Genomic DNA, 15,898 nt, shown 5'->3' with positions numbered 1-15,898 from the left:
AAGAATAGGGAAAATATAATTTTGACATTAGGTTTTTGCAAAAAAAAGAATAGGGAAAATATAATTTACATATTTTTGCGTATATAGTATATATATAGTCTGTGCACGTTTTTGAGGTTTTGGAAAACATGTGTTTGTAAGGCCCTAGTAAAAGACCAGGTACCTTCATAGGTAGAGAACGCGGAGGCTAATAAATTCTATTTTATTTAATGGGGAACCGTTTCTAGAGTAATTAAAATAGGATAAAAGGTGTCATTCTATTTTAATTTCGGCTTTGTGTATTTTTAATTATTTACGCCATCGTGTTCTCCGCGGCTCGGTTTTTCATGAACACTCTGAGCTTTTCAGCCTCCTCCCGCGGACGTCCTCACAGAAGCTTTTACTCCATCGCCTGTCTCCCCGTCCTCGACTGTTTCAATCCTTTCTCCATCAGCTTCTTGCGTCCTGCAGCATAAATCCCTTCTTGTTTGCGCTTTTTTGACCCGAGCTTCTTGTCTCCTTTCGTGGCTTCAGCCCGTTCAGAGCTGCATTCTTGAGCTTTGTGCAGTGTTTTTGGGGTATTCGTGGAGTCCTTGAAGAAATAGGAACGCTATTGGAGCAGAGAAACCTTTGAATGCCTTTCTGGTAAGATCAGTTGCTTTTAATTCAATGTCAGGGTTCCATCGTCGTTGTTTCCGTTGAAGTTCCTTGACTCTGTGATAGGTGGAGAAGGACTGCATTGCTGTGTTAGGGTTGCCGCTTCTATTGAATGTGTGGGTGTGTGTGGGGTTGCAAGGGTTTGAGTGTGTGGAATTTTATTCATGTTAGGGTTAGAACTCTGTGGATGCAGAAACGCTTGAGTCAGTGTAAGGGTTTTGTGCGTTAGGAATTGAACCGTGTACATGCAGGAGAGCTTTGATTGAGTCGATGAGTTTCACGGGTATAACTCTGTTGGTGGTGAAGATGTTTTCAGGAGACTGAGTTTTAGTTTTCAAACACTGTGTGTGCAGAAGAGTTTTGGTTTTGGAAGACAAGCTTCAGGGCTAAGTCAGTGTGTATGCACGAAGATGAGTTCCAGGGTTAAATATGTGTCTATGCTGGAATGCAGAAGGGATGACCTGCAAGAAGGTGATTTTAGGGGTTTGAACTGTGTAGAAGTATTGGCATTGCTGTGAATATTGATACAAGCTAGGGTTTGCAGCCATGGAGGGTATGGGAGACAGCTACAGTGACCTAATTCAACGGCCGCAATCTTCTTTTGGAGCGTCAGCTCAGTCAAGTTCAAAGCCAAGCCCAAGCTCTGGTGCCGCTGCTGTCATCTCCACCTCCGCTGCCGACGATGCCCCACTCCTGAACCAGCTTCAGCAGACTATGTTCAGATCCCATCCTCAGCAGCTAATTCCAGAACTCGAAGCTCTCTCCCAGTATCAGAAACAGCAGCTTCCACCCCTCTATTCTTCTCTTTTCCAACAATCTCCTTACTACCAGTTTCCGCTCCATAGCCAACCTCGTTCTCTCCTGCAGCCCAACTCCCACCCTACTCCTCTCTCCCATTCCCGCTCCATCTCCCAACCCTCTTCGTTCTTCCAAAACCTCTCACAGAGCCCTTCTTTCCCCCACAATCCCTCCACCTCTTTCTTCGAAGGCTTTCCTGTCATGAAATCTCCATTCTTGGTGAAAGATGAGACTGTGGTAGCAGCTTCTTCTATCTCAGACCCCTCCGGGCGAGCAACCTCGCCTGTCGAAGTCTCCATGAGTGAACAAGAAACCTCTCCTGCACCAAGTGTATCAGGCCCCTCTATCCCACCCCTCCCGCCGTTGTCACCTTCTCCAAGTCATTATCAATCTGCCTCGAGAAGGTATGGCACAGATCTCAACCAAATGTCTATGAGCCCTACCCTCCAAAGAGGCCACAGGCGATCACACAGCGAGATACCTTTTGGATTCTCAACAGGTTCAGAGTCTCCGTTTGGTTGCACACTGGGGCAATCTCCTCTGGAGAGAGAGGCTGGTGTGGAGGAAATGTCTTGGCAAAAGTTCAAAACCACAAATCTCCATGTGAAGAAGGAGCTGCAATGGGGAAATGACAGCCATGTGGTAATGGAGGCTGTTGGTGAGCGAGAAGGAGAGGGAGAAGGTGGTGATGACCTCTTCTCAATGTATATTGATGTTGATAAGATTGATAGCTTTCACAGTGTCAGGGCTGCAGATATGCTGGATAGCTTAGAAAATGCAAAGAGAACAGACAAGGGAAGGCAGTCGAGAGCTTCTCCAGCTGCAAGCCAGGTCAATGAGAAGACACCTTTGCTGTCAGAGATAGGGGAAAGCTTCCAAGAGGTTACAGACAGTGACAAAGAAGACAGTGAGAAGGAAGAGGACAGTTTCATGGGGGACAGCAATGAGAGAGATACAGAAACCACTGGGGATGGTGAACAGAAGAAAGGAAATGTAGAAGGGGAGAATGGTGGCCCTCACCATTTGCGCAGTGCATCCATGGATAATCTTACGCACTCCTTGAAGGGAGGGAACGATGTGCAGCAGAGCAGTGCCTCTCGAGGTAGACAGGTTCGTCATCACCATAGCCACTCTATGGATGGCAGCTTCGACTTCAAACTGAACCTTGCCAATGGAGAATTTGATGGGGCAGAGATGAAGAAGATTATGGCAAATGATAAATTGGCTGAAATTGCCCTTGTGGATCCGAAGAGGGCTAAAAGGTGAGGCTGATCAAGAAATGCTTTTCCATTATGCATTTAGTTGGAAGCTAACCCATGGCTAGATGATTGTTACCAGAATCTTGGCTAACCGCCAGTCAGCTGCTCGCTCCAAGGAGAGGAAAATGCGGTATATTTCAGAGTTGGAGAGGAAAGTTCAAACACTTCAAACGGAAGCCACCACTTTGTCTGCACAGTTGACCCTGATGCAGGTGTGTGTGTGTGTGTGAGAGAGAGAGAGAGAGAGAGAGAGAGAGAGAGAGGATGTAGCATATGAACCGGCATGTCTCCATACATAACAAGTACATGTGCAACTATTAACAGATAGAAAAGCTCTTGTCGAATTGGATGTTGATGTGGCTGCTGTTCTGGAATGAGTCCTAGTCCTAGAAAGATGGAAAAAGGTTGGAGAAGGGGGGAGGGGGGGGGGGGAGGGGGGGGTGTGCATGATTGGTGCTGATGATTGCTTTGGATTTTGCAGAGGGACTCCACAAGTCTTTCCAATGAGAATAATGAGCTCAAGTTGAGACTTCAGGCCATGGAGCAGCAAGCTCAACTTCGTGAAGGTGAGAAAGGTCATATCAATTAATCTGGTGTTGAGACGGTTCAGATTGTATTGCTCTTTAATGTCCATGGTGATGGCTTCTTCCCATGCAGAGAGGAGAATGATGAATTTTTTCTTCAATGGTTTTATCACCCTTATCATGCTATGATCAGGTTGAGCTTTAGGTTTTTATTTGTTGTTTGATTTGGATTTTACATTCAGCTTTGAATGAGGCTTTAAGAGAGGAGGTCCAGAGGCTTAAGCTAGCAACATGCCAAATACCAGGGCAGGCTATGGGTCAACAATTTTTCCAAATGCCACATCAGGGTCCGCACCTTACATTGCAACAAATTCAGCAGCAACAGTTGCAGCAGCCGCTGCCGCCACCATCGCCACAACCACCACTGCAGCATCAGCATCAGCATCAGCATCAGCAACAGCAGCAACAACAGCAACCTGAACAGCAACAGCAACAGCAAAGGCAACAACCTAGTGACCCTCATCAATCCCCAAGCCATCCACAGAACCACCTTGAGCTCCTTCAAAGTCCTTTTGGTGACACATTGCCTGGTCTGGTGAATCCCGTGCCAAAGTCAGATGGGTCAAGCATGTCTCCTAGCCAGGGGAATGCCTAGAGTATTGGTGTTGTACTCTCTGAGGTAGAGTTCAAGATTTTCAAGGCATGCCTTTCATTCTTTCAAAGCATGTGCTCTGAAATGACCTGCCCGTGCTCATTAGGCCAAAAGGGCTTGTGTCAATTCTGGGATCTGAAAGCTTTTTCTAATGCTCAGAGTGATTTTGTTTGAGGATCTCATAAACATATTTTCTCCGTTGTCTCCAGGCAGCATGGTGTGATCATGACCATTGTTGTCCTCATTCTTGAATGAACAATGTATCACTGAAGGAGGAAAGGATTTGTGTGATATCGGGGATGCACCCCGGATCTGAAGGGATCACATATGACCAGACAGGGAGAAAGAGGAAGGAATCTTTTAATGTCACAGCCAAGCCAGTGGACCACATATGCTCCGAATGACAGCATCGAAGTGCAGCGAACGGGGCTTGGACCCCAGATCTCTTGATTAGGAGCCTGATACACAAATCGCTACGCCAGGACTCCACATACACAGAGAGAGAGAGAGAGAGAGAGAGAGAGAGAGAGAGAGTCTTTTCCTTGTGAAATTTACTGTTATGGGAGGAGAGAAACAGCTGTATTGTTGTGCTGGTTCCCAAGGTGTTATTTTGCATCATCTGTCACCAAGGTGAAGTTCATGAATGACATTTGATATCTGGAACTTCTTGGGGCTAATTGCTGCCAGATGATCTTGAGAGGAATTATTCTGGCAACTGGACTTGCCTGCAAATTAAATACAGTTACACGGGCCCTGCACACCAACAAATAAATCCTCAATCAACTAGTGCATCGATGAGAGAAGTATTGACTGAGAAGTTCTAGCCTGGGTGATAATGCATTGACCTTCAGGTGTGCATGTGCAAGGTTTGAATCCTGACACCTGTACATAATTATGGTTAAGAGAAAATAGAAGTGACACACTCATTTTATCTTGATTCAGAAACATGGTACAAAGTACCGTTTTATCTTGATTGAGAAACTTTTTGAATGGAAGTTGTCAACAGCCTAATTTTGTAATCTTGTAGTATAAGATAAGGATGTTGGAAGTGCCCATCAAACCACACCCCCATCATCTTCTATGGTGATAATCCACATTGATTGCTACTAATTGTGGCACCTGCCTTCTCAGTAAGCCCCGAGATTTAGATCAGCGTTAATGTCATTGAGTCTCTTCTAGTGCTTCAACATCAAAGACAAGTGGGGTGCCTCCCATCTCTGCATCTCTCAATTCTTAGAAGACCAGGAAACTTGGCTTTAGTATCCACGCCCTTGTATGTGCAAGGCGCAGGGCATGCTCTTGCTGAAGTCAATGAATGCTCCACGAGTGTGATCCAAGTAGTGATGTTTATTCAAGGTAGACATTGGATAGAGTAGTAGAACACAGTAATCCACCCTCAATTTCTTGTGGTAATGTTTATGCAAGGTGAAAGCTTTGATTAAGTAGGAAAATTCAGCTTTGTGTCACATACGTAACTCTCTCCATATTACGCTCTCTCTTTTTCTGTCACAGTCCCATATTACACTGTCTTTCTCTCTCACAGTGCCATATTACAAAGAACATATAAAGATTAGTTTTCTAAGCTTTGAGCCATATTACGTATTACATTAATACCACAAACAAAAAAACAGTGACCATAGTGTAAAGACACCAGCGCACATGCCCAAATGCAGTCGGAATGTAACGATTGATTTCCTTTTGCAAATTAGACTGTAGATGTCCAAGCATTACCATTTATTGCTCTTTCAAACTATACCCGAGTACTTATCTTTTATATTACTAAGAATATAACAAACATAGTCATATGCCTTGAGGAATCAACTCTCGTACCTTTAATTGACAACCTCCCATGAGACTTCAATATAGGTTTTGGAAAAAAGTGCGCATGTAGCTAGTATAAAGACTGCTAGAATTTCGTGGTGCTTATGCTAGATCAAATATGTGGAGGAGAGAGATTCACAAATTACAAGAAAAGATCTTGCTTATTAAGTTGCTCAAAATACAACTAAGCTTCTTGCTCGTACAATGCCTTCTAGCTCCACCTTTAAATAGGTGAGCTAATGGACCATAAGTTCATTTACACACACATCTTTCTCTTCCCTTTTTACAAAACCTTAGTCTTTTAATACCTCCCCTCAATACCAACTATGGAAGAAAATTGGAGTAGGTGGTATTGGACATATGTTGTCTTTATAACATTAGGCGTACAAGGTTAGGAATGTAGGTGTGGTTACATTGAGATTTAAAACAATTTCTCAGTGGAGTTAGAGGCTGATACAAAGTTAGTCTTTGACTCTTTGTTAGGACATTTAGAAGTGATATGTCTCGTTTGTTTACACTTGTTACATTTTATTTTGTTGGGATATTTGATCCAATAATTATTTGACCCACCTTTTTGCAATGGACACATCTTACTTTGATCACTTGATGTGACAAAGCTTGTTCGATATTCGATGAAGTTGTTGCATTTGAAGATTTTGCTCCTCCCTTTGGCCTCTTTTCTTCATCAAGACAAGATTGAATGATTCCTTGAAGGGTGGGATTAGGTATGTTCTTCAGGGTGGTGACTAAGGTGGGGTACACCTTCTTGATTGCTTTTAGCAAAACAGCCACTGTATTATCTTCATTCATTCTCACATTCACTGATGCAAGTTGAGCCATAAGGTCTTTCAAGTGAGAGATGAAGGCTCCAATGTCGTCTCTCTCTTTGAGTTCCAAGCTGAAAAATTCAATTTTAAGTGAGATCTTGTGTCCTCTCATCATCTTCAATATCTTCAGCCTTAGTTCGATCAATAACCTTAGTGCCAGAGATGAATGGCCACAAACCTTTGGATATCATCTTGTACTTGACAAGGACTTGGCAAGTGTGAAAGGCCTCTCCTGAGAACTTTTTAGTTTGGGTGTTGTCCTTTAACGTTGGGTATTGAAGGAGATTACTAGAGAGTAATGGGCTGATTTATGAAGAAGAAAAAACCAGAAATTTGTGATGTTTTGGCTTAATTAGAAAGAGAAAGAGTGCAACAACCCTTAATCAAGCCAAGGATGTTGCATAAAAAAGAAGATTAAGATGGTGAAGCTTATGGTTTAGCACTTCGGGTTTGTGCCTAACTACTAATTCTGATGGGAAGAGTTTCATTAGTGTCAAAGAACACTTTGTTTGGTGATTAAGATGACCATTAGCGTTTTAAAATATAATTAGTACTTAAGAGCACATTTCTAACGTCTAATGACACTTGTATTGGTGATGATTAGATTCACCATTAGTGTTTAAGAACACTCTTAGTGTTTAGAAACACTTTGGAATGGCTTTCCTCTGTTGGATTAGTAGTCTCATTAGTGTTAATCAACACTATTAGTGTTTATGAACACTATTAACAAGCTTGAGTAAGCTTTCATAGAGAAGAGAAACAGTAGGCGCCTGGTTTTTTCACTCCTAGAGTCAATTCAGTCCGCCATTAGGGCTAAGATTTGAGCTGTAGGATCTTGAGACCATGGGCTTCAAAAGCCCTAAGCTCTCTAGGCCTACAATCGCCTACACGCGAATGGTTATACGACGACAGCAGCTACGCAGAAAAACGACGTCGGCCTGCTCAGAGGTCAATGCCGCGGCGTCCTGAGAGTGAACCTCACAATCGATTGTACGAGGGTGAGCGCCCAGGAGTCTCCTTCATCTTCCTAGTTGATAGCACGTTGAGATCTTGCCTCCACAAGTTGCCAGAGCTCCTCCACTTACAGGAGGTTCAGCTCCACAAAAGAAAAAGGAATAAAATTGATCTATTCTACACCACAAAAAATGACCTAATCTTTCCAAGCTCTAGATACCATGTTAGAATTTCGTGGTGCTCATGCTAGATCAAATATGTGGAGGAGAGAGACTCACAAATTACAAGAAAAGATCTTACCATAAGTCCATTCACACACACACACCCTTCTCCTCCCCTTTTACAAAACCTTAGTCTCTTAATAAAGACCACATAGAAAAGAGCATGGAAATGATTCCTTGCAATCGTAGCTTGGATAATACAACATGCCATGTGTACATTCAATATCAATCCTATTCAAAAAATATCTACATGACTAAAAATTAAAGGTATAAAGTTTAGAAACAACATAGAATGTCACCTTCAAGGAGAGTTCATGTGATGCAATACACAAGACCTCGAATAAGATAAGTTCTAACAAATGAAGATGGAAAATGGGAAAAAAATTTCAAAGAAAAGCAAGGAACTAAATGCATAGAAGCACACATAATCTAGACAAATATCTAAACGAAAGATATTTAATTGATAGCAACCATCCATAACAAAACTTTGCATTTGTCTACAACACTTGAAATGCATAGAATACAGAGTTGATTTCTATAATAAGTAGTCCCAACAAGTGGGTAGACCAATAAAACATATGTGACCTCTTCCTTTGATGGTGCCAGGGCAAACGTGAGGTGATTGTGTGAGACAATAAGAAAACACAATAGCGGAAGCATGATCTTCACAAAACAAAGCACTGAATTGCAGAACAAAGTGGAAAGTATACAATATTATTGCTTGCAAATTTTGATTACAAAATGATGTCTGCCCATGTGCTATGGGTAAGGAGCTTTGATGGCAGTTTAGACAGGCTCTGGATGGAGGATGCTTGCTTATAAGAGTGCTTCAACACGATGAACTCGATGATGAATAAAGGCTACCAAACGAGTCTATATATGGTGCCCAGGGTTGACATAGACAAAGGTCGGCCATGTTAGCCAACCTACGACTTGGTCCAAAGTGACCAACCAGACATATCATTCAACTAGGACCATATTAGACTACAACATCTCATAGAGACACTGCATGGCTCCCATGGCTATTTGAGACCATTTGGACTCTAAAATGGGCCCCGTAATAAGCAACCCGATGAGAACAATGTGTCCTTGGTTTTTGCTATGTCCCAACGCTCACAAAAATAATTACATAGCTCACACAAATCATGCATCCTACTTGGCAGAGTGCTAGGTCTACATAAGCCATCTCCTAACCATATGGCTACATTTGGCCACCATCCCATTATTGAAAGTGAGAAAGGCCGGGTGCTCTACAACATATAGGGAGCCTTACAAAATAGAGCACATCCATCACATCTAGTCATGAGGCTAATAAAATGTTTTTCCAATACTCCCCATTAATGTCCACTTGTAGGTCCACTTTTAGGTCTCTTTAATCTAATGCCGAGTCAATGAAAATGGTGGTCCAACAAATCTCTCCCAAGAGTCTTTATGAAAATATGTGCTTTACTCTTTGTCATTGCTCAGTAGACAAGCTCCACCTCTCCATAAGCTCATGCACATACTAAAATTGTAACTCAATGTGCTTCGTGCGAGCATGAAACATCGTGTAGCTCTCTAATTGTCGCATATCAACACTAATATTCCCTTTTAAGCAACACCCATGTTTCCTAAAATTCTTCTTTACTAGACTACTTCACATGAAGCAAACCATACAACCTTCTTGTACTCAGCCTCTGTAGAAGAAAGTGCCGTTATAGGTTGCTTCTTGCTAATCCATGATGTAATTCTAGATCCAATAAAAAAATGATAACCATAAACATATTTCATGCTATCACAATCTCTTGCCCACTCTAAGTCAAAAAATCTTGTAAAGGTATTGCCCAACATGTAAGTGATGCCATATCCAGTGGTACCTTCGTTGATGTACTTCAATACTCGCATACCTGGCAAGTTGAGAACATGCTAAGGATACCAACTACAAAGATGATTCCAGGCCATGTCACCAATTGGCCGACCATTTGGTCCATCTCTTGTTTTTGTGTCTCGTTCATTTGAGGCCACGCCAGTGTCTCATGTGAAGAGGCCAATATTTTTGCTGACATGGACGGGAGCCAGACTGGTGCCACCCGTGTGTTAGTAGGATGGTGTCGTATGGACGGGAGCCAGACTGGTGCCACCCGTGTATGACCTGGACTGTGTTCGACCCATGGGATTGTCACGCCATGGAAGAGCCAGTATTCGTGCCGTGTCTTGCCTATGGGACTCACTCCATAGGGAGGCTCGTGCCTGGAACCGTGTCTTACCTATGGGACTGTCACTCCATAGGAAGACCAGGATTTATATTTTATGTCGTGCCATTTTTGTGCCGACAGATATTTTGTACTTGTTCCATGAACGGGAGATATGTCCATGATACTATTTGCACATGCACTCATGTTTTGCATGTTTGAAACTGTTTTCGCATGACTTGTATTTTTGTGTTTGCCTGTTTGAAACTGAGCGGGGACGCTTGCCAGTGAGTCGTGAAGTTTTCTCTGTCTTCTGATGAGTTTTGTTGCATGTGAACAGGTGGTAAGTATATTGCACATGTTGATTTGATATCTTATTTCTAACCTTTTGTTTTATAAGGTTGTATGTTCACATACACTGAAAAGTGGGCACCCACTTAGGGGCCAAGGTGGGGAGCCACACTTGACTTGCGTGTGCGTGGGGGTGGGTGCATGGTCACCTACCCACACCACCATAGAGCTGGCCGCCCACATGCAAACATGGGGAGCCAGCCAACTCTAGTCGTGCAACTCCCTCTCCAACCTTTATAATAATAGAGCCACCACCTCCATCGTAGCAACCTTGGCGATCATCTCCTTGGTTTTATTTTTCAAGCGACGCCATCTTCACCATCTTAGTGGCCGGCGACTCAGTTCCTCCACACCTCTTCAGGCTAGCCAGGCGTCCTTGCAAGCGGGTGCTTCTTCCTACCCATCAGGCGACTATCCCCATCAGTTTTGCTGCGCATATTCCTCCTCCAGCAGACGACTGCACATTAGCTGCGTTTTTGCTTCTCTCAGGCTATGCCCACTTTACCTTTACAGCTTACGGCTGCACACAATCAGGCGGTTGAGGCCTATGTAAGTGGCTATGCTGACTCTCCCGCGGGCTGCTCTTTGCACTACAAGCAGCGCAGGGTTGCAGCCAGGCGGTTACTCCTTTTCAGGCTGCGCCTCATCTACCTCTACAGTCGACGGGTGCACAACAGATGACTGTGCCACCTCAACAAGGTGGCTGCTCCTTCTGTCCAGCAGGCTGCAAGTGATCGTGCACCTCCATCTCCTCCACCAGGCTGCCTTTTCTCCACTGCAGCCAGGCGACTATATTGGTTGCTCTTCCACGCCTCTTTAGGCTGAGCCACCTTCTCCTATACATCTGGTGGCTGTGTTCTTGCAGCAAGGCGTTACTTCTCCTAAGGCGGCTGCTCCATCTCCTTTTTGCAAGAGATTGCACTTCTTTTTCATTGGCGGCTACAAGAAGATTTTACACCTCCTAGGTGGCTACATCTTCTACTTACACAGACACATCTGGGTATTGGACTTCCATCTGCCATCCACAAGTAAGTGAATTTTCAGATTTAAGTAAAGTACGTTGTGATAAATCTGATAAGGGATTCTCTCCACGACAACACCCGTTCGGTGCCGGGTAGTCCAAGCTCTTGGAGAACCACGGTCCAAAGGTGCTGAGATCGGGAGAGCCAGGCGTTAGTACGAGAGCGCCTGTTTGTGTGTGGTCTTGGAACACCAGTGGGACGCTCTCTACAGAGTCCATTGAAAGCAGAGGACCGTAGAGACTGGACCACGCTAGTGGTCGTTCTACTTCAAATATCTACTTCGAGCCTTTTGTTTGGTACTGTATTCATTTGTACATGGACATCATCTGGTTCTTGGAACCCATGGAGCATTGTATTTGTTAAATACTCCCAATAAATATATCATATATATTGAGGGGGGGTCGGCCCGTTCCGGCCCCAGTGCGGTGTCCATCTATTTCATTTCATTTCAATTCAATTTCAAGTTGTTATTAAGTTGTCCATTTTAAATTGTGATATTAAGTTGTGCTATTATGCGTGTGGGTGTCCAACGGAGTCTTTCCCACTTGACGGGATCGGTTTCATTGGTATCAGAGCCAGGTAGTTTCCCTCTTCTTAGTGGGGAAACGAGCCTGTGTATTGGACACCCCGCTTTTAGCACACTTAACACAATGGACAGCCAAGGCAACCCTTTGGAAGTGCCTAATTCGAGGGGTCCATCTAGTGCCTCTCGTGGTTTTGATGCTCTGCGAGGAAGGCAGAAGCACCTTGAAAGGGTTAATGATAGTGAATCATGTTGCCATATATATATATAGGCAGTGATGTGTGTGAACACACTTAGGACCGCCGGGGCACTTTTTTCCTCTTTAGGAGGTTTTTTCCCCCGGCTTGTATATACGCCCATCATTCTAGGGCTAACTTATCTTTTGTACATTGACACAATCTAATACTTTTGTGTTGTGTGCATTCTTGCTTCTTCTTCTCCAAGCTTTGTGTGCTTTCCTACAACCCTAATTCCAACAATTGGTATCAGAGCAGGCATCGGCTCCCAGGGCTACGCCACCAGCACCCTCCGACTCACGTTCTCCGATTGAGGCGAGCTTTCACGAGCGAGCGCTTGCAAGTCCGTAGGGCTTTGCGTTCTGAGAAATCGTATCTGAGGTCGTTTCGAGCTCCGTTTTTGCATTTCAAGTTTTGCATAGGCGTTTTCATCATTTTGTGCAGAAATTTCGACAGTGCAGTTTTCTGCAAAACAGACATACGTATTCTATTGTGGACCATGCTACATAGCACGAGTTGTTTTCTATTCAGTCTTTGCTTCATTACAGGTAGCTTTTGCATCAGTTTCAGTCAGTGTGGCCATGGCTGATAACAGCAATGATGTATTTCGTATGTTGTCTGCTGATGACAAACTGGATGGAGACAGGAACTACCCACTTTGGGCATACATGATGCAGCATGTTTTGGTTGCAAAAGGAGTATGGAACATTGTGCACGGTATGGATGTACGTCCAGGTTCCATGGATGTAGGATCTGTTGAGGATGTTGCAGGTTCTAGCAGCTCTACTGTTGCTGCTGTTTTACCCACTGCTGAACAAGCTCGTTTGGGATGGTAAAGATGCGCATGATCATGCCTTGATTTCACTTTCTGTCAAACGTAACATCACCCCACATATTCATTCAGCTAAAACAACAAAACAGGCTTGGGATATTCTAGCTGGTTTGTATGCAGGTCGTAATGAGGCAAAAATCTCTTACTTGCGTAAAGAGCTAGAATCGAAGATTATGCAGGAAGATGATGACATGAATGTTTTTCTTGCTGAGATTAAAGATCTCAAGGAACACTTGATTTTTGCAGGTGAGATTATTCCAGATCATTCTCTTGTGTAGACTGTTCTTGATGCTTTACCTAAGTCATATCAGACTTTTGCTTCCACGTGGAGACTTGTTACTGAGGACAGACCTGATGTTGTCAAGTATGATACTTTAGTCAACAAGCTCTTGCAAGAAGCACAGTCCAGGCAAAACAGGGCTAGGCAGCGTGCAGTTGATCAGGCATTTATTGCTGCCCAGCAGAGAAGAAGTGGTAAGGCAACCCCTTCCACTGTTTCTTCTCCTATTAGTAGGTCTGCAACTTCTTCTCCTTCCATAGGTAGCAACAATAAGTCTGAGAAGGCTCTTGATAAAGGCAAGAAAAAGACCAGGTGCAACTATTGTAAGGCAAATGATCATGTCATTAAGAATTGCCCTAAGCTAAAGGCTAAAGAGGCAAAGAAGAAAGAGTCAAATGCAGCCACAATAGCGGATGCTTCTACAAATGCAGATTCTGCAAATGTTGTGCAGGATACAAAATGGGCGTTTAGCGTGTATTGCTAGTATGACCCATCTGTACATGATGCATGTTTGACAGTTTCTGTTGACTCTCATGTATGGTATTTTGACAGTGGTGCTACAAAGCACATTACCTCGCATCGTGATATGTTCACTTCTCTTTAGGCTGTCCCTAATGGGAATACTGTCACATGTGCCAATAATGCTTCTTACCCAGTGAAGGGCATTGGTAAAATTATGCTTACTGCTGCAAATAGCAGTGCTTTCACACTTTCATATGCTTTGTATGTGCCAGGGATAAAGAAGAATCTATTGTCTGTCTCTGCGCTTGCTAGACTTGGACTTGTAGTCAAATTTGTGGATGACAGATGTATTGTTCATGATTTGACTTCTAGTGATACGATTATTGTATCTGGCACCTTGTTTCGTGGGCTATATAGGCTCAATTCTTATGACAAGTGTGTGGAAGATTCAACAAATACAGTTTCTGATGAAAAGGCAGTTTCAGATGCAAAACTATGGCATGCTTGTTTTGGTCATCTGAACTTTGCTAGTTTGCTGCGTTTGCAAAAATTTGATATGGTTGCTTCATTGCCCCCTCTTGAGGCACCATTGAAACATGTTTGTGAAGGCTGTATTTTGGGCAAAATGCAGCGTTCTGCATTTCCAAAGGATGGTTCTGTGCGGGCCACTCGCAAATTGCAACTTGTACATAGTGATGTATGTGGACCTATGCAAACTCCGTCATTTGGTAAACACTTGTACTTCGTGACTTTCATTGATGATTACTCAAGGCATGCATGGGTATATCCACTGAAGGCAAAGTCCGAAGTGTTTTTGTGCTTCAAACAGTTTTTGCTTATGGTTGAAAATGTATCCAATTGTAATGTGGGCACCCTCCGTTCTGATCGAGGGGGGAGTGCATGTCTAAAGAGTTTGATGCATTTCTGGCTAGTCGTGGGATAAAACACCAATGTACAGTGCCGTATACCCCTCAGTAAAATGGTGTTGCTGAGAGGAAAAACAGGTCACTTATAGAGATGGCACGATGTATGGTCAAGAGCCAAGCTTTGCCACATGCGTTTTGGCTTGAGGCTGTCAGTGTGCTGCATATGTACTCAACAGGTGTCCCACTAAGGCCTTGCAGTCTATTACTTCATACAAAGCTTGGCATGGCAGGAAGTCTTCTATTGGTCACTTGCGTGTCTTTGGTTGCTTGGCCTATGCTTTAGTGCCTGTGCAACAACGCAAAAAATTGGATGATAAGGCTGTCAAATGCATTTTTGTTGGTTACAGTGCTGAGAGCAAGGGTTACGGATTGTATCATCCGCAATCAAAGCGTATCTTGATTAGTTGAGATAATGTTTTTGTGGAAGATGCTGTGCAGCCTTTGTTATCATGTACTAAAGAGACAGGTGTGAGCTCACGGGATGTATTTGATACATTGTTGTCTCTGTTTATAGGTGGGAATTCAAATGTAAGTCCTAATGAGGTAAATATTCAACCTATGCAGATTTCAAACGACATCATAGATCAGCCTATTTCTGATGCAGATTTATAGGATGTAATTTATGAAGATAGGGCTGAAAATGAGCAGGCTAGAGGTATGCCTAAATGGCTGGTGCAAACCTTGCATGATAGTAAAATTGATGCACCTATGTCTAGTCATACTCGTTCAGGTTTTCAGCATGCCTCTTATGCATCAGATTATTATGCTTTGGCTGTGTCTAGTATGTGTGAAGAAGAAGAACCTCTTTCATTTGATGAGGCACAAAAATCAGAAAATTGGTTGGCTGCAATGCAAAGTGAATATGATGCTATAATGAAGAATGGTACATGGTCTTTGTGTGATTTGCCTATTGATAAAAAGGCCATTGGATGTAAGTTGGTTTTTAAGTTGAAACGAAAGCCAGATGGCAATGTTGATCGCTATAACGCTAGACTTGTTGCAAAGGGTTATGCTCAAGAAAAGGGCATTGATTTTGATGAGACCTTTGCTCTCACTTGTCGTATGACTACCATTCGTAGCATTTGTGCATTGGTAGCTCATAATGGTTGGAATGTACATCAGTTGGACATAAAGACTGCATTCATGAATGGAGATTTGCATGAGGAGGTGTATGTAACGCAGCCTCGTGGTTTTGTTTAAAGAGGGCAGGAAAACAAAGTGTGCAGGTTAAAAAAGGCTTTATATGGTTTTTGGTATGAAAAGATACATGCATATTTGACTGCACATGGTTTTCAGAATAGTCCAACAGAAAGCACTTTTTGTATGTTAAACGTGTGGATGATGTACATCTAATCATTGCTCTCTATGTCGATGACATGCTGCTCACAGGACCAAATGAGAGT

At 43.2% G+C, this 15,898-nt stretch overlaps 1 protein-coding gene across 7 annotated transcripts; it reads left to right on the top strand.

Annotated features, from left to right (window-relative positions):
* The first annotated feature begins 270 nt into the window (after positions 1 to 270).
* On the top strand, positions 271 to 4,877 carry LOC147638043 (bZIP transcription factor 29-like). 7 transcript variants are annotated; one of them, XM_086797784.1, is made up of 6 exons: positions 271 to 624; positions 990 to 2,696; positions 2,773 to 2,905; positions 3,175 to 3,259; positions 3,460 to 3,896; positions 4,079 to 4,877. In XM_086797784.1, the coding sequence occupies exons 2-5, from the start codon at positions 1,183 to 1,185 to the stop codon at positions 3,870 to 3,872; spliced, it is 2,145 nt and encodes a 714-aa protein (XP_086653910.1). In that variant the 5' UTR covers positions 271 to 624; positions 990 to 1,182; the 3' UTR covers positions 3,873 to 3,896; positions 4,079 to 4,877. The 7 variants fall into 7 exon arrangements, with proteins under 7 accessions (XP_086653910.1, XP_086653935.1, XP_086653947.1 ...); XM_086797809.1 differs by having other exon boundaries at positions 3,460 to 3,917; XM_086797821.1 differs by lacking the exon at positions 4,079 to 4,877 and adding an exon at positions 3,351 to 3,410 and having other exon boundaries at positions 3,523 to 3,651.
* The last annotated feature ends 11,021 nt before the right edge of the window (positions 4,878 to 15,898 follow it).

This window comes from Cibotium barometz, chromosome 5, assembly GCF_041138505.1.
Source record: "Cibotium barometz isolate CiBa-2024 chromosome 5, ASM4113850v1, whole genome shotgun sequence".
In the NCBI taxonomy this organism is placed as follows: Eukaryota; Viridiplantae; Streptophyta; class Polypodiopsida; order Cyatheales; family Cibotiaceae; genus Cibotium; species Cibotium barometz.
The sequence above is the reverse complement of the archived record's forward strand: the minus strand, read 5'-3'. Positions and strand labels throughout refer to the sequence as shown.